Here is a 23,765-nt window from a genome sequence, read left to right on the forward strand (position 1 = left end):
CTGCCACTCCAAGATGCTCTTTTTATACCCAGTCATTTTAATGACCTATTGCCAGTTGACCTAATGAGTTGCAATTTGGTCCTCCAGCTGTTCCTTTTTTGTACCTTTAACTTTTCATATCAATATCAAAGAACAACATAATGTATACTTAACAATAGAAAAATAAACTAATAAACAATTAACAGGTTATATAAGTATAAAACATAAATACAACAATATCACAAAAAAACAAAAACGGTGGTATACAATCAAAAAAATTCATCAATAAAAAATAAAAACACTAGATTCCTGATTGCTAAGATTTTGGAATAAAAATTGTTTGACTAGACGTTTAAACTGAGACTTGCTGGTAGCACCTTGAATATCTCATCTCATTATCTGTAGCCGCTTTATCCTGTTCTACAGGGTCGCAGGCAAGCTGGAGCCTATCCCAGCTGACTACAGGCGAAAGGCGGGGTACACCCTGGACAAGTTGCCAGGTCATCACAGGGCTGACACATAGACACAGACAACCATTCACACTCACATTCACACCTACGGTCAATTTAGAGTCACCAGTTAACCTAACCTGCATGTCTTTGGACTGTGGGGGAAACCGGAGCACCCAGAGGAAACCCACGCGGACACAGGGAGAATATGCAAACTCCTCACAGAAAGGCTCTCGCCGGCCACGAGGTTCGAACCCGGACCTTCTTGCTGTGAGGCGACAGCGCTAACCCCTACACCACCGTGCCACCCACCTTGAATATGACTAGGTAATTAATTCCATAAAAAAATACTAGAATAACTAATTGAAGATTTACCATGAGACGTGTTGGTTCGAAAGAATGGGAAAGATAATTTTGAGCATTACCATAAACAATATTGTAAACTAAATTATATTTTAACTGATTAACAAGTAACTCAACCGGTAACATACCAACTACAGTAGTCCAAATTCGTGAGCGCCAATATGTGTTCTGGCCGGTACATTTAAAAGATATCGAATAATTTTATTCTGAATACACTGTAACCGAGTTTTATATTTCTTGGTTAGACTAGTGTACCAGGATGTGCTGGCATAGTCAAAATGACATTGGATCAGTGCCGATACAAGCAATTTCTTGGTTTTCAAATCGACATTCCTTGCTTGTCTATATAGGAATTTCAGTTTGGCATTTGACTTACTGATGACATTTTCAGCCATGCCTTGTCCAAATAATGATTGATCAAGTTTGGCACTAAGGTATTTCACCTCTGTTTGATTATTCAATGTATTTCCAGCACATTGCACCTGAATGGTATTACATTTACGAAGTTTAAATTTAGATCCGAAAAGTATAGACTCCGTCTTTCCTAGGTGTAATGACATCTTATTATCGATCAGCCATTCTCTGATCGATTCAAGCTCTGAGGAGAGAGATCTCTCTATACCCTCAGGACTATGGCCCGACGCTATAAGGGCAGTGTCGTTTGCATATAAGAGAATCTTACAGCGGACAGACGATGGAATGTCATTCATATATACAAGGTATAATAGGAGGCCTAAAATAGACCCCTGTGGTACACCACATGTTATGGTTGCGGAATTTGAGATCGTACCACTAATCTCAACCGATTGTTTTCACCCTGTCAAATACAGTAGGATCGGAACAAGTCTATAGCTGATGCATGACATCCTAGGGCTCCGAGTTTCTGTAAGAGGGTCCTATGATCTACCGTATCAAAAGCTTTTTGAAGATCTAAAAGGACCATGCCTATGTAATGGCCTTTATCTTGTTCCTGTTTGATATAATCAGTCAGATTGGCCAAACAGGTATCGGTAGAATAAGCAGATCTGAAACCAGACTGATATTCATATAAGAGCTTATGAGCTCTGAGGTAATCATCTAATTGATTATAGATGACTCTCTCAAATAATTTTGATATTGTGCTCAGAATTGAGACCGGTCGGTAGTTACCTACATCTAATTTGCTATTTTTCTTATGTATAGGCATCACCCTTGCCTGTTTTAACTCATCTGGAAATTTACCAGATGTTATAGAAAGATTCAGAATATGCATTAATGGAGAAGCAATGAGCTTGGCACCATCTTTTACAAATCTGGGTGACAATTGGTCTAAACCGGTAGCCTTGCTCGAATTTAGATCAGACAAGATCTTATGTACCATGTCCTCTGAGACCACTGAAAGTTTGAAACCATTAACAGGAGCATTAAGTGATCTATAATAATTCTTAATATGGCACCAACCATATTTACCAACAGAAGGAGGAAGCTTGTCAACAAGTGTAGAGGCAATGGTCGTAAAAAAATTGTTAAAATGCTTGGATACTTTGAGTTTGTCAAAACAAGTCTCTCCATCAATATTTAGACCAATATTCCCAGCACGGGTTTTACATTGCGATGACGTTCCGAGACTTTTAAAAATTTGCCACAGTTTCTTTGGTTTATTTTTATAGTCATTGACTTTGCTACTCAGATAATCTGATTAAGCTTGTTTTTTCTTATATTGCACCTGATTTTGAAAATATATATCTTTGTCATACCAACTGTGGTCCTTCGATTTCTTGTATTTATGTAAACAGCGATCCCTTTCATGAATGAAGTGTAAAATTTCTCCAGTGATCCAGGGATCTGTATGTTGCTTAACGCGAACATATTTAAGCGGTGCTATTTGGTCTATTGCAAAGAGGAATTTGGATTTAAAAACATACCATGCCTTTTCCACCTCTGTACAACCCTTGACCTCCTGCCAGTCTACCTCAGATAACAGACCTTCAAATGCTGATTTGCTGTAATTTTTAAGTGATTGTAGTTTTATACCTTTATGTTCATTTATCGGCATTTTCTTACATTTATGGGTACAGTAAATAAGTAGGTGATCACTCACAGCAAAATCTAAAACACCTGATTGACTAATCTTGTTTGAATCTGTAACAAGAATGAGATCTAATATAGTTGAAGTGGTTTTAGTTACCCTAGTTGGTGCCTTAATGAGCTGTGACATATCAAACATTGATAAGAAGTAATTCAAACTAGTATATAGTTCATTATTTCTGGATCTAGTAACACTAGTGTCCACATTAAAGTCACCAAGGATAACACACTCACTTTCAGCAAAACTGTCACAGTTCATACAAGATTGTTCAAGTCTGTCAAAGAAGTCTGCACACTTAGGTGGTCTGTAGCATACTCCGACGAGGATAGATTTCGTCTTAGGGAGATAGATATCTGCCCAAATGGTTTCGAGATCACCAGCTACATCCAGACGTGGGTTGAAAGCAATGTCACTCCTGATGAACATACACACTCCTCCACCTTCTCGGTTTCAATCGCGTCGTGTCACCAGGTATACAGGTATTTCCAGTTCAGAATCCAGCACAAATGAGTCCAACCACGTTTCGGTTATCCCAATCACTGCTACCTTAATATTCGCTGCTAATGTTTGTATCTCGTCCAGCTTCGGTAGTAGACTGCGTACATTCAGGTGAACAAACGTGAGACCTTTCGATCACAGGGGCTTGTATATCCTGTCAGCATAGTCCAAATCTGACTCACTATTGGATGTATCCAAATAAGGAGTATCCTGTAAGAAGTAGGAGTCGGAAAACTGGGGCAGCGAGCATTCGGTGCAGTACCATGGGTCCTCACATCTGCCAAGACAGAAGTATTCCCTAAGTGGCATGTCCAGGCATTTACAGTGGGACCAAACATCACAGCTGTCACACTGCAGGGCCGCTTGATTACTCCTGACGTTGGTGTCACACACTCCGCAAGGGAACGACGGCTTGGGGGCAGCCCTTGAGGGTCCTGGTTGTATCTGTACATCTCCAGACATCAAGATCAAGAGGAAAAACAAGAACAAACCAGCTTTCACCGATCGTTTCCGCCATCTTGTTTGTTTACATTGGGAGCGGCGCTGAAGGTCAAAGTCGGAGCTCAAAACAAGCGTTCCTGCCAACCAGTGGCGGCTGGTAGTCTTTCAAACAGGGGAGGCTGGTCGGTTACGATATTTCCAGATTTTAAAAGAAAAAACACATCAATTTTGCCCATACTCTTGCCTCTGATCTGGCTGATTGTTGGCAGGGTCACAAACTGTGAAATAACAGGTTCTTTTGGCCCATTAGCCTACTGTCCAATATACATGATGGTGGTGTTGGGGGGTATATTTTAACATTTTATATTTTAAAATTGTGGCATGTTGTTTAAAAATTGATCATTATTGAAAGCAGCTCTTTGTCAGGAACCTCAGCAGTAACAGCAGAGTGTTCTGGAATAGGCACAAGCACTGACCTTGGGGAGCCAAACATAGAGCTGGGTGCCACACATTTCATTCAATGACACTTTCCCTATATTTTACTTATTTTGACTGAGAAATGTTTTATTGACAATTTTGATAACCCTTCACTTTTAATCCAGGTCTGTAGTGTGAAATGTTCTCGGCTGTGTTTTTGTTTAAAAATGTTTTCCAAATTGTAGCTGTGTTTAATTCATATCCAGAAAAAATATATATTCCAATATAATATACTCAGCATAAACATTTTAAATAGATTCTATATTTTTGGTCCATCCATGACATATTATTAAAGTAGCCTATTTACTGTTGTTGATGTGGGTCACTTGCTGTTAGCCAATTCACTTTCTCGTACCAAGAGAGCTGAAAGGAACGAGTATTATTCCCTACCTTTTTCACCAAGTCAATTTGAGGCGTTGGTCTACCCTGCTCTTTAATTTTAATTTTTTCCTCGAAAGGAAGACTGGCAAATGGCTTCGCCAAAATTAAATCAGCAATGCTTGGCATCCGTGCGCAGCTTTCTTGCTAGCTGACTAGCCCCCTCAAGTTCAAGTTCAGTCACTCAAATAAACGAAATTTCTGGAACTAAGATAGCAAACTTGACAACACTATATTTACACTTTATTTACAATGAAAATATATACAAACTAAAAAAGCTGGTAGAAACCGTATGTAATGAATGAAATCGAAATGTAAGTTGATCTCTTACAATACACCACAGCACTTGCGAATCCGCATGGGACTGAACTGAAATTCACCGCTGCCTGTCTATATTTGAAACGAACTGTCAATCAAAGAAAATATCTGGCCGCTTTCACCAATCACCAGTCTCCTCGTGGAAACTGCCATGTCCCTCCCACTATGAGGCTCGGAGTCCGTGGGCGGGCATTTTTGCAGTATTTGTCCAATAACCGTCTTGCATTTTGAGATTGAAAAGCGCATAGCTCCCAAATGCCATTAAAGTCCACTGAGGCTGGGAGTCCGTGGGACTCCGTGGGGCGGGCGTTTTCGCAGTATTTGTCCAATAATCGTCTTGCATTTTGAGATTGAAAAGCGCATAGCTCCCAAATGCCATTGAAGTCCACTGAGGCTGGGCTGCATCGTGCTGTCATGAGGGGGAAAAACTCACGCACACATTAGGCGAACTGGGGAAAGTTATAATGGAATGATTTCGCACTGTAGTGGGTTGAGCACATATATTTCTATGATTCTGGATCTGAAATAGCAATGTCATAAGGTCGGCTATAACATAAGCCTAGCGCAATTCATCCTACACGATGTTCGTCATTTTTAGAGGAGGCTGACCCTGCATTCATGTGCTCTGGGAAGATGATATTTTCCAGTTGGGAAGTGGTATTTACCAGTGTGTTGTGTTCACATGCTTTTGTTGTTGTTGACAAATTAAAGATGGTGGACCAGATTCAAGTTAGCAATAGTTAGTTAGCTATCGTTAGCAATAGCGTCTGCTCTGGATAGGTAAAAACAAACCATAACAACGCATTTTTAAAGGAAACGGATTTCTAATGTATTATATTACACTTGTTAATGACGCAACATTGCATAGACACCAAAAACTACCCACTAGTACTAGTAAAAAAAACTTTAGTAGCGTACAATGCTTAGCATTCAAGTGTCTTGTACCGCTCGCCGCCATGTTGAAAAGGTTAAAGTTCATCTCATCTCGGCAACTCGTGTATCAAAATTTTCTACGAGTTGCCCAGTGGAAAATACCACAAGAGGGGGCGTTCATGTGTGCTTTCCATGTCGGCGTTTGGTATTTACCATAATTCCCATAGCACATGAATGCAGCATGAGCCTCCCTCGTTGTCTTAGAGCAATCGCCCGTGCTGCCAACCATCTTTTCATCTACGATAGGATAGCAGCGTGATCTTCTCGCTCATCAGTAATCTTCTCTTTGTAATCTATGAAGTTTCTGTCACGTCTCCAGCAAGTCTCATCAGTCGATCGTGGCAAAGAACCACATGAACTTACTAAAATGACGAGGAGTGGAAAAGAAAAACGTCCATACGCCATATTGATCAAAGTGTGTAAACTGGGCGGTCAGGCTTTTCGATCGTCATTCTCAAAATGAACGATGACCAAAAATTTTAAATGAACAACAACCGAAAAATGAAAAATGTATTTTAATCAGTGGAGATTAAAGTCTCCCGGGAATCCTTCCAACATGAAGTTCGTCTATAAAGAGGAGCACCTGTTTGAGAAGAGGCAGTCTGAGGGAGAGAAGATCAGGAAGAAATACCCAGACCGAGTGCCTGTGAGTGCCTCACAACATCACTACTAGCCTAGCCTAGCCTAGCCATGTGACAATGACAAGGCGAAATGAGCCTCTAAACCTCATCCCCTTCCTCCTCATTAACATCTCCTCCTTTATAAAACACTGTGCGGAGAGTCACTGAGGCTTTGGGATCTAATCAGCTGAGCGCTGCTTTACTGCCCTTTAATTCCATCTGAAGCTTCCATCCCAACTTTTTTGAGATGTGTTGCTGTCATGAAATTTCAAATAAGCCAATATTTGGCATGAAATTTCAAAATGTCTCACTTTCGACATTTGATATGTTGTCTATGTTCTATTGTGAATACAATATCAGTTTTTGAGATTTGTAAATTATTGCATTCCATTTTTATTTACAATTTGTACTTTGTCCCAACTTTTTTGAAATCAGGGCTGTAGTTATGTGTACTTTTTTATTAGAATTTTAAAGCACAATTTCAGAAATGTTTAATGATACTAACTAATAATATTTATTTCTGAGTATATTAGGCTAACATTAAGTTAGACTGTTATGCAAGCAATGTTAATCCAATACACAATACGTTGGGCAGCACGGTGGTGTAGTTGTTAGCACTGTCGCCTCACAGCAAATAGGTTCTGGGTTTGAACCCAGTGGTCAACGGGGGTCTCTCTGTGTGGAGTTTGCATGTTCTCCCAGTGCTTGCACGGGTTTCATCTGGGCGCTCTGGTTTCCTCCACAGTCTAAAGACATGCAGGTTAGGCTAATTGGTGGCTCTAAATTGACTGTAGGTGTGAATGTGAGTGTGAATGGTTGTCTGTCTCTATGTGTCAGCCCTGCAATGACCTGGCGACTTGTCCAGGGTGTACCCCATCTCTCGCCCATAGTCAGCTGGGATAGGCTCCAGCTTGCTTGTGACCCTACACAGGATAAGCGATTACGGATAATGGATGAAATGGATACAATATGTTTAGAAATAAATATAATAAATGACAATATGTTCTGTATATACAGTATTAACAACTACAGTACCAGTTAAAAATTCAGACACCCCTACTCATTCACAGGGTTTTCTGTATTGTGACTATTTCCTACATAGTAGAATAATACTGAAGACATCAAAATGATGTAATAACATGGAACATATACAGAATTATGTGGTAAACAAAAAAGTGTAAAAAACAAAACAAATAAAAATGTTTCATATTTTAGATTCTTCATAGTGTCACCATTTCCCTTGATGACACATTGCACACTATTGGCATTATCTTAACCAGCTTCATGAGGTAGTCACCTGGAATCCTTTTCAATTAACAGGAGTGTCTTGTCAAAAGTTAATTAGTGCAATTTCTTGCCTTTGTAATGTGTTTGAGATCAAACAATAAATAACAAAAATGCAGTAAATAGCCCTATTCCACAACTGTAGTAATCCATATTATGTCAAGAACCACTCAACTAAGTAAAGAGAAATGACATCCATCATTACTTTAAGACACAAAGTATCTTTTAATTAATAAAAATAAAGAAAAACTATTGAATTATAAGGTGTGTTCAAACATTTGACTCACCTCTTCAGTTCAATATTTCTGTCTGCTTCAAAACTACTAATTTATGGCCTTTTCCCTCTTAAAACCCTAACTCCCTACCATCTTCTCTGTTTAGAAGAAAGTATTCAGCCTGATAGTAAATTAATCCCTACCTCCTTCAGAGATATGCCACGACTTGCTTAAGTTATTGTGTAATTTCATCAGTATCCTGTTGACACTCATGCACTTGGGAAAGAGCTTGAAACTATAAAGTCATCATACAATTGTGTAAATGAGAGTGTATGCATATCTTATCTTTGATTTTTTTTTTCCAGAAATCCAGCACCTGCAATTTTTCTGAGAAAGCAGTACCCATGAAAAGAACATAATTGCTCATTTTTCTTGGCGAGATTTATCTGTGTTAAGTTCCTGGAGAAAGAGTAGTTAGCTAGATGAGACTCTAACTCTAGCTGGATACAGATTTATTTACCTCTGTTGCCTTCACTCAAGTTGGTGAAATGACAGGGGATCTAATTAATCCTATATTAGCTTCATGATATCCCATATGATGTAAAACTTGGTATGGAAAAGTTACAACAAGATAAGCATACAAACCAATAACATAAAACTTATTTAGTCTCTTATATTTAACTACAGTCGATAGGTCTATGCTGCCTGGCTGTTGCGTATTTCTGTGAATTTTTAATTTATGCCTGTGTGGAAAGATTGATTTGCAGCTCTATGGTTGTCTTTCAGGTTGGTTTGGACCTGAACATGACTGAACATCTACCTTCGCTTCCCTGCCTGCGATGGAAACAAACTATTTTCTTTGATAATGTCTGTCAACTAGTGGTGATAACTGCTTTTCCATCTTCAGGAGAGGATAATCATCAAGATTCCTAATCTGAAAACAGCCTGTGTGCCCACCAGAAGGGAGAACCCACGAGAAGGTAGAACCCACCAGAAGGTGTTGATCCCAAAGTCAGGATTTATGGTAGCCTGGGGTGGAAAAAGTAAAAAGAACATGCCACGGTGGTTGGCCAGGCGCTGTGGTGGTCCTGAATGAATGATTGCTTGGGTTGCAGTATGAGCCGTACAGCCTTTCAGACAATATTTATCTGCTCTTAAGGTAAAAGTAAGTCAGCTCTGATAGCGGCTCATTGGTGCCAGACAACTTCTCGAAGTGACAAAGGGTTTTCTGGGGAAAGTCTTTTCTTGAGTACACAACTCATTGACATTTCATGAGTTGATTTTGCAGATAGGGATATTTATTGTATTCTAGATGAAAGTGATCAGGTTATGAGTAACTTGAGACAATTGAAATAAATTCAGCAACCCAATTTACTGAAAAAAAAAGCAGTTAAAAGAATAACAGTGATTTTGTGGGATCTCATGCATGTCATGAGTATGTATGACATGAGTTTTATAAGCACTGGTATCCATGAAGATTTCAAATTAAACATGTTTGCTTTCGAATGCAAGGTGCATTTTGGCCTCTTACTCAAACTACCATAATCCAGCTCATGGCAACGAAGTATGCATTTCGGATCATTTTCTGTGAACGACGTGCAGAAAAAATGACGTCACCAAGAATCGAACAAACTGCTCTCTCAAAGAGTGCACTCTACGTGTTCTTGCTTTTACTCAAAAAGCACACAGCAAGATGACTGTGCGGTAACTAGACAGTCTGTGTGTTCTTGTCTATTGTGTGGGTGTGAGGAAGAAGACCACATGATTAACTCGAATTATTCTGTACTGGTGACATTCAGACTAACTCATTGAGCAGGTGGGATTTCCCTTATAAAATGACATATAACAAGGACAATAGTACATACATACAGTGCTCTCCACAATTATTGGCACCCCTTCTAAAGATTAGTAAAAAGGGTTAGAAAAAATATCCACCTTTTGGTGAAGTCGCTTCATCTCACACTGAAAAACCGAGAAAAATCCAGCCTTTAAATGAAATAAATTTATTCAGAAAAGAACAAATCCCTCATCAAGAAAGACATGTGCCACAATTATCACATCACATCACATCACATTATCTCTAGCCGCTTTATCCTTCTACAGGGTCGCAGGCAAGCTGGAGCCTATCCCAGCTGACTACGGGCGAAAGGCGGGGTACACCCTGGACAAGTCGCCAGGTCATCACAGGGCTGACACATAGACACAAACAACCATTCACACTCACACCTACGGTCAATTTAGAGTCACCAGTTAACCTAACCTGCATGTCTTTGGACTGTGGGGGAAACCGGAGCACCCGGAGGAAACCCACGCGGACACGGGGAGAACATGCAAACTCCGCACAGAAAGGCCCTCGCCGGCCCCGGGGCTCGAACCCAGGACCTTCTTGCTGTGAGGCGACAGCGCTAACCACTACACCACCGTGCCGCCTGCCACAATTATCAGCACCCCAATTATTGGCAACACCAACATGATCATTGTCCCAATATTATATTGTCCCTTGCTGTGCTACAAAATGGAATTAGGTCCACGATCATACCATTCAGTCAACAAATGAAAGCTCATCTCATCTCATTATCTCTAGCCGCTTTATCCTGTTCTACAGGGTCGCAGGCAAGCTGGAGCCTATCCCAGCTGACTACGGGGGAAAGGCAGGGTACACCCTGGACAAGTCACCAGGTCATCACAGGGCTGACACATAGACACAGACAAGCATTCACACTCACATTCACACCTACGGTCAATTTAGAGTCACCAGTTAACCTAACCTGCATGTCTTTGGACTGTGGGGGAAACCGGAGCCAAATGAAAGCTAATTAATTAATGTGTATCATTATGCAAATATTTTGAATGGTGCAACAAGGACATTACTCTTTAAACTGAAAACTAAAAGTGAACAGTTTTAGTAAATCAAAACAACAGGTTGTAGTTTCCCCCCCAATTTCTCCAGAAGGTTCATTTTAAGTTTCTGAATCATAAATGCAGTAATTTATGATAATTTATGATTCATTAGTTTGAATTTCTTCTGAAATGGAAAGCCAGATCTTTTCCCCCCAAATGCATGTTGCCATTTTGGGAATTCTAAACCTTTACATTAGACTAACAAGATATAATAAAGTAAATTTTTTCTAAGAGCACAAATCATAGCACACTTCTGACAATAATTCAGGTTATAATTAAAATGATATTAAATTAATGTGCTCATTATAATACATTATTCTTTCTACACTAACAGCTCATTCTCAGGGATTTGTATGGTGGATGATCTACATAATCTAAGACTAACAATAAATACCCTACATAGCCAAAAGTTTGTGGATACCTGACCACAACACTCATATGCTTGTTGAACATCCCATTCCAGATTTAGTCTCCCTTTGCTGTTATAATCACCTCCAGTCTTCTGTGAAGACTTTCCACTAGATTTTGGAGCATGGCTGTGGGGATTTACTCATTCAGCCACAAGAGCATTAGTGAGCTATCCCAAAGGTGTTCAGTGGCTCTGTGTAGAACAGTTGAGTTCTACACAGGAGCATTGTCATGCTGGAACAGGTTTGGGTTCCTTAGATCCAGTGAAGGGAAACTGTAATGCTAGAGCATACAGAGACATCCTGTACAATTGTGTGCTTCCAACTTTGTGGCAACAATTTGGGGAAGAACCACATCTGGGTGTGATGGTCAGGTTTTGGGCCATATAGTGTAGCTTTTAACAAGTGTTCTTATTGAACAAAGAAAAATGTGTTTTATCTGATGAGACATTTTAAAAATATTTATACAGCCAGTTTCTGCTACAGAAGAGTCATCAGGATGGAGGAACATGACAAAGCTGAGGCTGGTGAGGAAACAACTAGTTTCACTGCTATAACAGGAACTAACCTGTCTCACAGCTGTTCCATCACATTATATTACACATTACAACTACCGTATAAACAGTTAAAAGACTGTCATGTAATGTTCAGCAATTAATTAAAAACTAATCATTGGTAAATTGCTGTGGTATACGAAGAGTAAAACACACTGGGACATGTGGTTATTGGAAAATAATCAACTTCATGGTCACAACATCTCACACCACCCCTTCGTTCATGATTCACATGCCTGTCATTATCAAGCAAGCAAGGAGAATCACCTCATCTTTCTCCAGACTATGAAGCTTTAACATTAGCATACATGCACAAATCAGAGAAAACAAGCCTGGAACCTATCCAGCAGTCCTCTCGCCCTGTCTCAAGTAGCATGCCCAAACATGCAACGCAGAATCAGATTTAATTCCTTTGTATAATCGCCTTTCCAAAGTGAAACATTTTGGTTTCATTCATTAAAGATCTCATCTCATTATCTCTAGCCGCTTTATCCTGTTCTACAGGGTCACAGGCAAGCTGGAGTCTATCCCAGCTGACTACGGGCGAAAGGCGGGGTACACCCTGGACAAGTCGCTAGGTCATCACAGGGCTGACGCATAGACACAGACAACCATTCACACTCACATTCACACCTACAGTCAATTTAGAGTCACCAGTTAACCTAACCTGCATGTCTTCGGACTGTGGGGGAAACCGGAGCACCCGGAGGAAACCCATGTGGACACGGGGAGAACATGCAAACTCCGCACAGAAAGGCCCTCGCCAGCCACGGGGCTCGAACCCGGACCTTCTTGCTGTGAGGCGACAGCACTAACTACTACACCACCGTGCCGCCCATTAAAGAAGATGTCAGTGTAATTTCATATATTTTGACCAGAAGTGTGAATTATTATATGGTTTTCATCATGGAGAAAAGGTCATTGACATACATTTTTCATTTTGGGTATCGTGAGCAAAAATGAAGGGTGAATTGTATACAATATTTATAATTATTATACATACAGGACACCTTGTCGATGGAATAAAAACGTATTCTACTCCCTTCTCGCAGGTTTCATTTATTTGGTTTGATAGCATGCAATATTGTTAACATATTGCTTATCCTATGTGCATTATGTCACTCTACCCAATGGAGAATGGGCACTGAATATGGTTTATGATATTGCACGATTGTCAAGACATGACATCACAAATCGGAGCTGATGCGAATATCCAAGGAGAAAGTTTTCTGCTGTGCATGCACAGAAGCATTTCTTTGTTCGCTGATGGCACCCACACTATGCTGTCGCAGTGAATTGAAAATGTCATAAGATATAGATTATACGTAAAACTTCCACACCAGCGAGTGACAATTTGTAAACAAACATGGCCATCAGGTTTGCTTCATTAAATACAGAGTTTAAGATAACTTTGAAAGAGAAAGATGCGTTGAACACCCGAAAGGCTACCAAAACTTTAATCTTCACATATATTTACAAGAGAAAGACATGCCATCAGACATAAAAAAAATTGGTAAGCACCCCCCCCCCCTTTTTAACTTTTTGTAAAATCTATAATTGTTCCATCAAATGTGTATGTATAATACTACTGGCTGGCTTTTTTCCATGGTATATCATATATTCCATTCAGCTAACATGTTACTGACCACCCCTTTGACTTGTTCAAGATCATGCTAGCTGAATGGAATATTTCTGATATACCACTCAACACCAGACAATATTATTTTAATACCTGACAATGAAGTATGGGAATATACTGTACTTTACAAATGAACCTTCACAAGTTTCAGACTTGAATTGACAGTTGATTTTTGCTTGCTTAGTCATGACTATGCAGCCATTACCCCAGCCTCAGGAAGCAATGGATACCTCCACGCCCGGATCACCACACAGGCTTCATATGGCTTCAGCCTAGGGGCCCCCATGCCTCGCAGGGGGCCCCCAATTGGTCAAAAGAAAAAAAAAACCTTCATATTCATTGGCTCAAAATGAATATTTAAATAAACGGACGCTGATTGGGTGAGGCAAATCCACCTTCCATATATAAATGTTAGACGTCACGCACGACGTCACTCCACAGTTGAACAGTGAACATGTGTGACAGAAAATATGAGAGCGGTGCTCAAAAGCGCAAGGCGCAACGGCAAAAAGCCCAACGTGACAGCTCTATTGAGCAATATACCAAAACTAACGGTTTTTTGTTTACTTTGTCTTTATTGCCTTTCATTATAGCCCCTTCATCATGTACTTGAGAGATTCAGTTGCCTAAAAGGCCTACAAGCACATTCAATTGACAGTTGCATAAGTTGCGATAAGTTGTCAATCTAAACCTTATAGTTTTTGGTGTTCTGTTTTTGCTGGCCCAGCTGTACAAAGTTTAATAATGAAAAAAAAAACTTTAAAATGTAGAAAATAGACAGTTCTTTAGAGGTAGATGGGATAAGATGGTGGTGGCCAGGGGGGGCCTACAGCAACTTGTAGCCTAGGGGCCCCTGGCCATGTTAATCCGGCCCTGGACACTTCCACTGCATCCAAAAGAATGGTTCTACCAATCTTCCGCTCCTGACTATCATGAGCCTCTGGAGCTCAGAATTCCAAGGCAAGACTTCCCAACCTTGTGCTCTTCGGTGCAATTTCACAGCCAGCTTTCCTAGGCCAGATATCTTCATGGAGAAAGGTTTAGTTTCTTATAGGACCAGCCCAGCCAGGCTCTCCATTAGAACACACTAAACTTAATCACTGCTTTAGTTTGAGCAGAGCTCTTCAAACCACTCTGGGCAACCATCCTGAAAACTGCAGTCTAGAAAGTCTGAGCCAAGATATTGGGTGATCTGGTACTTGCAAAGCTGAAGAATGTTAATATGCCTGGGTGTAATCTGGTAATGGAACATGATCAACAAAGTATGAGGGTAGCCTGCTGCAGCCTTTTTAACAGACAGCTAGGCAATGGTTGCCTCATTAAAATCATTCACTTGTCACCATTGGCATACATGTCTACTGTGAGTCGAGTCAAGTTCCCCCCCCCAGAAAAAAACAACAACCTTGATTTATGAAAAATATGCAGTAAGCAAACATTTCTAGTCAGAGATTAGTCAAAAACAGTCATGGGCCATCTTTGTAGCACTGAATTCAGACCACATCTCATTATGCCATTGTCCCATCAATGGCTAATTAATGGCCATTTTTTAATTATAATCAAAGCCATGGTTTAATTGGTCACTCAATACAAAGTCAGCCTTCAAGACAAATGTGCATTTCAACAAACTTTATTCCCCACCCCTCCAAGATACCAATATATAAAAAAAGTGATATTGAACATTTTACTTAGTGATAACACCATAAATAAATAAAAAAATAAATAAAAACATAAATACATGTGCCAAAAGAATTTGCCTGAAAATATAATGGCTCAATGATGGGATGAAAAAAAAAAAGAAATGAAAACACTTCTAATACTTATTCCTTTAGCACGTTACAGTCAGTGTCACAGTATTTAGAACAATGCTAGATGGTGGAGGTCAGGACGTAAACAGTTGGAGGCACAAATGAAAAACAGATAGTCTTTCATCTGATGGAGGATATTAGATGACTAATATCTTGTACTAGGTAAAAAGCTTAAAGCAGGTGTTTGTAGTGCTTACCTCCATCCATTAGGCATAATTGAAATCAAACAAAGCAGAAGAATAAAGGCTCCACCACATGAGCCCTTTCTGATATTTTTGTTATTTGAGCTTAAGATACAGAAGGGCCATTATTGCACAACCCAGAAGACATCCTTCAGAAAGGCACTTTGCTCTCCCTTTCACACCTCAACAAGTTCCAGCTGGTCCAGCTGCAGATTTCAACTACTAGCCCCTCCAGGTTTAAAACTAAAATCACTCTCCTTAAAATATTTAGCAATATTCACCAGCTTTCCCTGTACCATTAAGTGAAATAAAGGTCTGTTTTAAATAAAGAGGAAGGCAGGTGATCAAAACAAAGCCTTATCACACAAGTTCTCTTCATCTCCTTGTTAACGTTGTGTACATGGTGAAGTCGAGCTGCGTCCGTAGCGCCAGTGTGACATAGAAAAGAAAAACTAAATCCAAAAATAACAGTGCACCATAAGTCCAAGGAGGCCAGAATATAGGTTAGGAGAACTTTTGTTTCAAGATGCTAGCTTCTCCAGATGTGGTTTCAGTCCTAGACCTTGAGGTTTTAGTCCTTTTTTGTGGTTCATTTATGTTTTGGTGTAGTGCTGCAGCAGCTGCACCACATAATGGAGCCGTTGGCGTAGCTCAGCGGAGCAACCATGCTCACTCACAGTGAGCAGAGAATATGAGGTGGAAATCCGCTCATGACTAATATAGGTCAACAAGTACGTGTCTGCCAACTTGGACAGGATCACCTTAGTGTGATCAGTGTAGAAGTTCACCTGGGAACAGAAACAGAACATATTGTAATTGTAAAAATTTATTAGAATTACATTTTGCCTCTTTATCCAGTTAATTTCTCATCATTCACCTAAATAAGACTCATTTCAAGCTTTCAATCATTCATTTTTGGCAAGTAGCTATTCATGAAATTTGTCAGGCTAGGATGCTAATCTAGAAGGCTTACATGTATGAAGGGAATTGAAATGGACAAAAGAAACCAAGCTTACCTGTAGTGAACCATTGTTAAAAAGCATAACCAAAGCATGGTCAGTTTTCATCCACTGCAGGAGAAGGGGACAGTCTGTAGGAGATGGCTGCTTCTCACAATCCAGATCTCCACCCTGTAGGGATAGATACAAGGGTTCATTTAACTCCCAGTGCCTCATGAGTGCTTCATTTACTTACAGTGTAAGAGGAACTAGAAGTGATTTAAAGTGATACTGACATGAACAGGTCTGCTTGGTGTCATTTTATAGACCTTTCAATTTAGGTAAAATTACAAGGTGTGGAGATGAAAACTCAACAAAAACAAACAAACAAAGGCATTTAAACATCCTGTCACAAAGTGATGCCTGGAATTCCCTTCTGCAGAGAATGGCCCAAACCAGAAATGAGCAGATCAGGGAACCCCTGCCTAGAAGGCACACTGACAGAACATTAGCTGTGAGCCATGTCCAAAATCACTCACTATTCACCATCTAGGGAATTCTATATAGAGGACTATAGCAAGCTCATTGGTAAAATAAACACTTTCAGACACTGCTCTGCTGTGCTGTTATTTACATCATTACTGTCACACAATTAAAACGTGCCAGATCAGTCAGCTGGTGTGTTTTCAAAATAAATACATTATACTGAGTGTATTTCCCCACATCAATAAAACACAAAGTCCCATTTGTCTGCTGCATCTTTCAGTTTTTTTTTAAATCAAGGCTGAATACCTTCTTTGCCATTGCCTTTTATGAAATCAAATTTGAGGCTTTTGATTACTTCCTTGCTCTGCACTGTAACTTATTCTTGTACGCGTCTTATTTTAGCTTATTTTCTATTCTCTTACTATTTTTAATTAAATATTCTCTTGTTGCTGCACCAGATGCTCCGGTCATAATTGTCACTATACATTTGAACAGCACTACAAAATGGGAAACTCATTTAGTCCACTATATAGTGAGTGATTTCAGACAGCGCATGTCTTGTATGATGGGGATGAAGGAGTTAGTTGGGGAAGAGGAGGAGAGGAAGAATGTAGGGCTCAGGATAAAGCTCGACCAGTTTGAGCCATACCAGGACCGTCACACCAAAAACCATAATGAGGTGAGTGACTGCCACGCCGATCTCGGCAAGCGGACACTGTGGAGGGGTGATTGCAACAGACCATCTGTTTTTGTTTACATTAGTAATTACCAATACCAGCTGTTAGAATTTTTACTGACACAATTGTTAGTATAATAGTAGTTCCTGTCAATAAGTTATAACTCTGGCAAAGATAAAATAATTGTTTTTGCTCCAATTCAGCAAAGCCTCAAATTTGACTTCATAAAAGGCAGCAGCAAAGAAGAAAGTATTCAGCCTTGATGCCTACCAAATACTGACCTCCCAAAACCAGTGTGGCACAGAGATGTCACTTAGTGTAGACATTTGTAGTGGAAAGTAGTCACTAGACTGCAGGCAGTGCACCAGAACAGTGCTAATTTAGAGCTACTCTATTTTATTACCTGAAGCCTAAAATAAATATTTTCCCAACTACCTAAGAGTACCTACCCACTGTTCACACCTGTTTGTCATTGTTTACAAGCATTTTCAACACTCTGGAGTAATAGAATATGTGTACAGTAGAGTACATGTACAATAGAGTGCACCATCTGTCTTCCAAATTGCTCTATTTTCACAGAGTTGTAGAGAAGAGTGAAATTTAGGTGTCAGTTTAAAACCTTTACATACTGAAAAGTAACAAAGGAATACTGCATTAATACAATAATGATTTCTAAATAAACTGCTACATCAAGTGACTGGGCTTGTCTATTCCTTTGGTAGGGATAGAAAATGTTTAAGTCCTGGCTTCAGACACTATGTGTGGACTTCCGGTTTCTGGAGATTTCCCTGATCGACTTCACAAGGCACTGCAATTCCCATCTGCTCGATTGTGCCACTTTGGTGTTCTCCCCCCCATTTTATCATCAAAGGCTTATTATTCACAATTGCATTGTGGGTGAAAGTTATAACTATTTTCACAGACTGCAATGACCAGGCAATTTGTCCAGGGTGTACCCCCACCTCTCACCCATAGTCAGCTGGGATAGGCTCCAGCTTGCCTGCAACCCTGTACAGGATAAGCAGCTACAGATAATGGATGGATATTTTCAGAGTCATAGGGAAAAGTGAATTTATTAAGGTGTCTGTTACTTTAAAGTAACAACAGATCTAGAAATTAAATTTCTGAAATGCTCCCTCACCTCCATGAGATTCTGTTCCATGTAGTTGGCCATCAGCTCCACAATGTGTTTCTGGCTCTGGAGCTGTTCTGGTAGTGTATCCGCTCGGAAGGTGAAGTGTTTATTGTTGGTCAAACAATAACGAACTACCCTGTTGAGGTGGAACATGCAAGGTCATAACCTAATTAAGTTCAAATCTGGCCAATGATTGAACCACTGCTGGAGACCATAATTCAGTTATGGTCTAGAATAGCTTTGTTTTTAAATCAATCCATTCAAGTTACCTTCGCTGGTCACACAGACTCAGATGAGTGCCTTCGTTGAAGAGGACTCCGACATTCTGATTGGAGAGCTGGTATGCAAAGCCATACTTGTTGGAGTAATCCACCCACTTGGTCACCCAGACAAAGGGTTTAGGCTTTGAGACACATGGAGTCTTCCTAGATCCTGGAGAACCATAAGAATCCAAGTTTATTTTCCTGACCATTATTCTGAGATACACAGAAATGTTTACCAAAAAGCTTCTGATAGTTGTGACCATGCAAATAGAACCAACCTGCTGGCATGGTGGACAAGCAATTAAGGAGGACCTTCATGGCAGCCTCAGCCACAGCAGCTGGCGTCAGTGGGTCTTCACATCCTGCACAGAGAAACAGGTCAAAAGTGAAGAATCATGAAACAAGTATACCACAGCTGATCAGCACAAAACTAGTCACTTGACTGTGTTGCTCATGTGAAAATAGACTATACAGCACTATAAAAGCATCAGGGTGAAACCTAAAATAGCACATCCACACACCAATTAACAAGTGCACACACCATCAGTACTGCTGGCAACAGTGCCTTTGAAGGAACGGGATGTTGACTTTCTGGACTCGTCCTCAACTGGTGTGTCCAAGGGCCCTGAAACAGCCAGTTCACCTGCTGGAGATGCAACCTGAGTGAGGAGATGGGGGATTAAAAATCTGAGCTACATTTCAAACAAGTAGAAACCACAAAAAAAAAAGCCACCCCACAATGGACTTAAATTTGTGTGTTCATGTCAAAGCAGCCAAACATATGACTGGCATGTTATTCAATTCTAATCTTCCTTTTCTCCTGAAAAAGTGTGGCATGTGTAATTGGTTTGAAATTCAGTATTAAATCCCTTGTGGCATACATGACTTATTTTATCAGAGTTCTCAGCCTTTCTGTATTCAAGTTATTCATCTACAAACATTCCCCACATCAACTGACTTGGCAGCACTGCTACATCATAAAAGCACAATCTGGCTTTTTTGCCACACCTTAAGTATTTATGAGTCATCAATCAGATGTTCAAGTGCATCTTGAGAGAAATTTGGCTAAAGCCATTTCAACAAATGTTTTTCAACCCAATGCAGTATTAAGGCTCGTAATGCATACCTCATTCATTCCCACCGTCTTGTAGCTGATCTGCCGGCTAATTGAGTGTTTCACCATGCCTGAGACTAGCTTAGAGATGTCCTCTTTGTCCTCATTGGGGTTCTTCTCTGCTGAAAGTCAACAAAAGTGATTTAAGTTCACCATGAAACTGAAAGTGTACATTTGAAATAAATCCCAGCTTAAAGAAGAGCTCAGTGATGGGAAGTCTTACCTTTGGATTTCTTCTTGCCAAAGAGGCTCTTGGCCATCTTGGTGAAGAATTTCTTGGCAGGGCTGGGAGGGTTAAGCTCTGGCACCATCACACATGCACTGGGTGGAAGTTTGTCTGGAGTGAAGCCCTGGAAGAGTCAGAACGTCATGTACTTCAGAGGTGTGTTACATTATCCAAAAATGTTCAAGATCACAGACAAGATTAAGCAGATGCAACATGGTGCAATAACCAACCTTGCTGAAATACTCATGAGCCAGAATCTGGTCAAGAGTAAGCCGATCACTGGGGTTCTTTTGCAGAATTGCAGAGATTAACTTCTGTGCTGCTGCAGAGAGTGATGGTGGAAGCGTATACTTCACTTCTTTGATGCATTTGTACGTTTCCTTCAAGTCTAAAGTTTCAAAGGGAGGATTCCCACACAGAAGAGTGTACCTGACCAATCCAGAGAAATAGACCATGGTCAAGAAACTGGATGTCACAGTATTTCCCCAATGTACAATTTTTCCATTTAGTTTGACATGACATTTAACCTTTAACTAAACAAAGCTGAATAAGGCATTCACTTACATCACACAACCCAGTGACCAAACATCCGACTCAGTCCCATGTCCTTGACGATTTAATACTTCTGGTGCCAGGTAGTTTGGTGTTCCACAGATAGTTCTGCAAAACGAAGTCAATTACCTCTGTGCACAATAATTATTGCTCAGAACTATGATTTCACTTGGGAATAAAAGCTACTTACTTTTTTCTCTGTTCAACAGTCTCCAGCTTTGCTGCCAGCCCAAAGTCTCCTAATCGCAATTCCATATTCTCATTCACAAAGAAATTGCCTTTAAAAAAAAAAAAAAGTTTTGTGCTCAGCTACAGCAGTTCAAAGATATGCAAGGAAAGTGGAGTAACAGCAAAACCAACTCCACAGAGTCAGAAGACAAGGAAATGCATTACCTAGTTTGAGGTCTCGGTGGAGGATTCCTTTGTTATGGAGGTATTTGAGGCCAGATATGATCTGCCTGAGGTAGTAACGTACTTCAGGATCTGTCAGGGTGTGTCGTGCTTTCCAAATATGTGCCAAGGACTGCAGCAAAGAAAGCATATGGTCAACCTCATTTTCTCACCTGATGCAGTCACTGTGACCAGTGGTAATAAAGGTCTTCGTCAAACAATATACATCTTCTGGTAAAGCAGCTTACCTTTCTGCTGCAGAGCTCGAGGAAGATGTAGATGTTATCCTGATCTTCGAAATGATGAGAAAACTTGACAACATGTTTGTGCTGAAGGGTTTTGTGCAGCTCGATTTCATTCGTTATCTAACAGAGAACCATAACATGGCAGCGGTTAGGTTATGAACACAACAAGGTGATGTTTAAGGTGACTTTAAAAAAAAATTAATAAATAAATAATCAGCAGATCCCTTGCTAACCTTGTCTCTTTGGTGTGGTTTGGACACTCTGCTTTGTGGAATCACCTTCACAGCGTACATCTTGTTGCTGGAAAGATCAGTCATCTCATAACATCGCGCAAACCCTCCCTGTAACAAAGCATGTAGGTCTGTTAAAGATACAATCAGCTCCTGGAGAAAACATTGCACTGGCTTTAAAAACAAATGCGCATGATGGAAGGGTCACGTGACCGTTCAGTTTCCTTCAGCATCACCAAAAATCAGCAACAATGACTGTGCACTTTATGACCTAAAAAACTGGTTTAGGCATCATGCGTTTTATACCATGAAAATATGGCCTGTATCATGACCGGCTTTAAGAGACGAAGCAATAAATCCTGTTTGTGAGGACGAGGGGAAGGGTTATATCGGAGTAGAACACAATCAGCAGAGACACTGAGCCTAGGGACATTCATGGTCACATGTACAGCAGAATAAAGACATATAACCTTGAAGAAACACATGCAGCCATAAAGATGTAGATAAACTAGAATAAAGACATACAAATTAGAACATATACCCCTTAAGCTAGAGACTATAGCTGTATATGTTTATTCTAGTCTCTAGCTTAAGGGGTACATGTTCTAATTTGTATGTCTTTATAGCTGTATGTGTTTATTCTAAAGACAAACAAATTAGAACATATACCCCTTAAACTAGAGACTAGAATAAACACATACAGCTAGAACATATACCCCTTAAGCTAGAGACTAGAATAAAGATATACCTCCCTAGAATAAACACATACAGCTATGACATACAAATTAGAACATATACCCCTTAAGCTAGAGACTAGAATAAACACATACAGCTGTAGACTAGTATAAAAACATACCCTCTAAAGACATAGCTAGACAAGAATAAAGACATACCCCTTAGAATAAACAGCTACAGACCAGAATAAAGCCATAAAGAGCACAAGGCCAGGACACAGCGCCCGCCTGCCTCTCTCTCTCTCTGTGTGTTAAGAAGACGAGTACTAAACTATTCAAGTTAGTGACAGAACCTGTGAGGTTATGAAATAATCTAGACTGCAGTACCTTTCCCAGAAGCTTTCCCTTGCAGTATGACCGCCCAGTTTTCGGGTCCATCACCACCGGTGCCAGCTCCACTCGGGCTGCTTCACATTTACTGCGGCTCGGTTTGGGTGTGTGCGCTGGAGGGCAGCGCTCCGGAGACGGGTTCACTAAAGCTGGGTTCATCATGTGAGCGGAGCGCCGCTGCACTGTGCCGAAACAAGTCGGATCCATTAATCAACACATACAATCCCGATCCAATCCGATCCGATCTCCCGGTGCGCGACCACGTCCTCTCTGTAGAGATACAGCAAACACAGCCGGGCGCACAGTACCGAGTATATAAGTCATCGGTGACGTCACGTCGAGGGCGGTGTCTGGTGGGAGGAGCGATGTTAAAAACACGATGATGTGATTTGTTGCAATCAGACGTCCATCGGGGTGTAGAGGAAGTCGGAACGGAAACCATTGAGAAATGATGAATGAAATCCGCACTGATCCAATGACGCATCGGTGTGTATTTGGATCGAATGAATATCAATGGCAAACCACTGCAGGGATGTGTCTAGAAGTGGACGTCTACATCCAGGTGCGCAGCTTGTGAACAGGCAAGGCAGGCAACTGCTTGGGGCCCCCTGACCCAGGAGCCCCCCCGATAGTCGGGGCCCGAGGGCTGTTTCATGTACCGAAATGTCTCATCTCATTATCTCTAGCCGCTTTATCCTGTTCTACAGGGTCGCAGGCAAGCTGGAGCCTATCCCAGCTGACTACGGGCAAAAGGCAGGGTACACCCTGGACAAGTCGCCAGGTCATCACAGGGCTGACACAGACAACCATTCACACACTCATTCACACCTACGGTCAATTTAGAGTCATCAGTTAACCTAACCTGCATGTCTTTGGACTGTGGGGGAAACCGGAGCACCCGGAGAAAACCCATGCGGACACGGGGAGAACATGC

At 40.6% G+C, this 23,765-nt stretch overlaps 1 protein-coding gene across 2 annotated transcripts; it reads right to left on the reverse strand.

Annotated features, from left to right (window-relative positions):
* Positions 1–15,135: 15,135 nt before the first annotated feature.
* On the reverse strand, positions 15,136–23,123 carry plk3 (polo-like kinase 3 (Drosophila)). Of its 2 annotated transcripts, none has more exons than XM_060931085.1 (15): positions 22,829–23,123; positions 21,771–21,878; positions 21,541–21,657; positions 21,296–21,425; positions 21,093–21,180; positions 20,915–21,010; positions 20,581–20,779; positions 20,348–20,474; positions 20,137–20,243; positions 19,552–19,669; positions 19,289–19,372; positions 19,017–19,179; positions 18,754–18,883; positions 16,528–16,641; positions 15,136–16,299 (listed from the first exon to the last, which is right to left on the reverse strand). In XM_060931085.1, the coding sequence occupies exons 1-15, from the start codon at positions 23,036–23,038 to the stop codon at positions 16,105–16,107; spliced, it is 1,986 nt and encodes a 661-aa protein (XP_060787068.1). In that variant the 5' UTR covers positions 23,039–23,123; the 3' UTR covers positions 15,136–16,104. The 2 variants fall into 2 exon arrangements, with proteins under 2 accessions (XP_060787068.1, XP_060787060.1); XM_060931077.1 differs by having other exon boundaries at positions 20,137–20,246.
* Positions 23,124–23,765: the final 642 nt, after the last annotated feature.

This window comes from Neoarius graeffei, chromosome 1 (assembly GCF_027579695.1).
Source record: "Neoarius graeffei isolate fNeoGra1 chromosome 1, fNeoGra1.pri, whole genome shotgun sequence".
NCBI classification, from domain to species: Eukaryota; Metazoa; Chordata; class Actinopteri; order Siluriformes; family Ariidae; genus Neoarius; species Neoarius graeffei.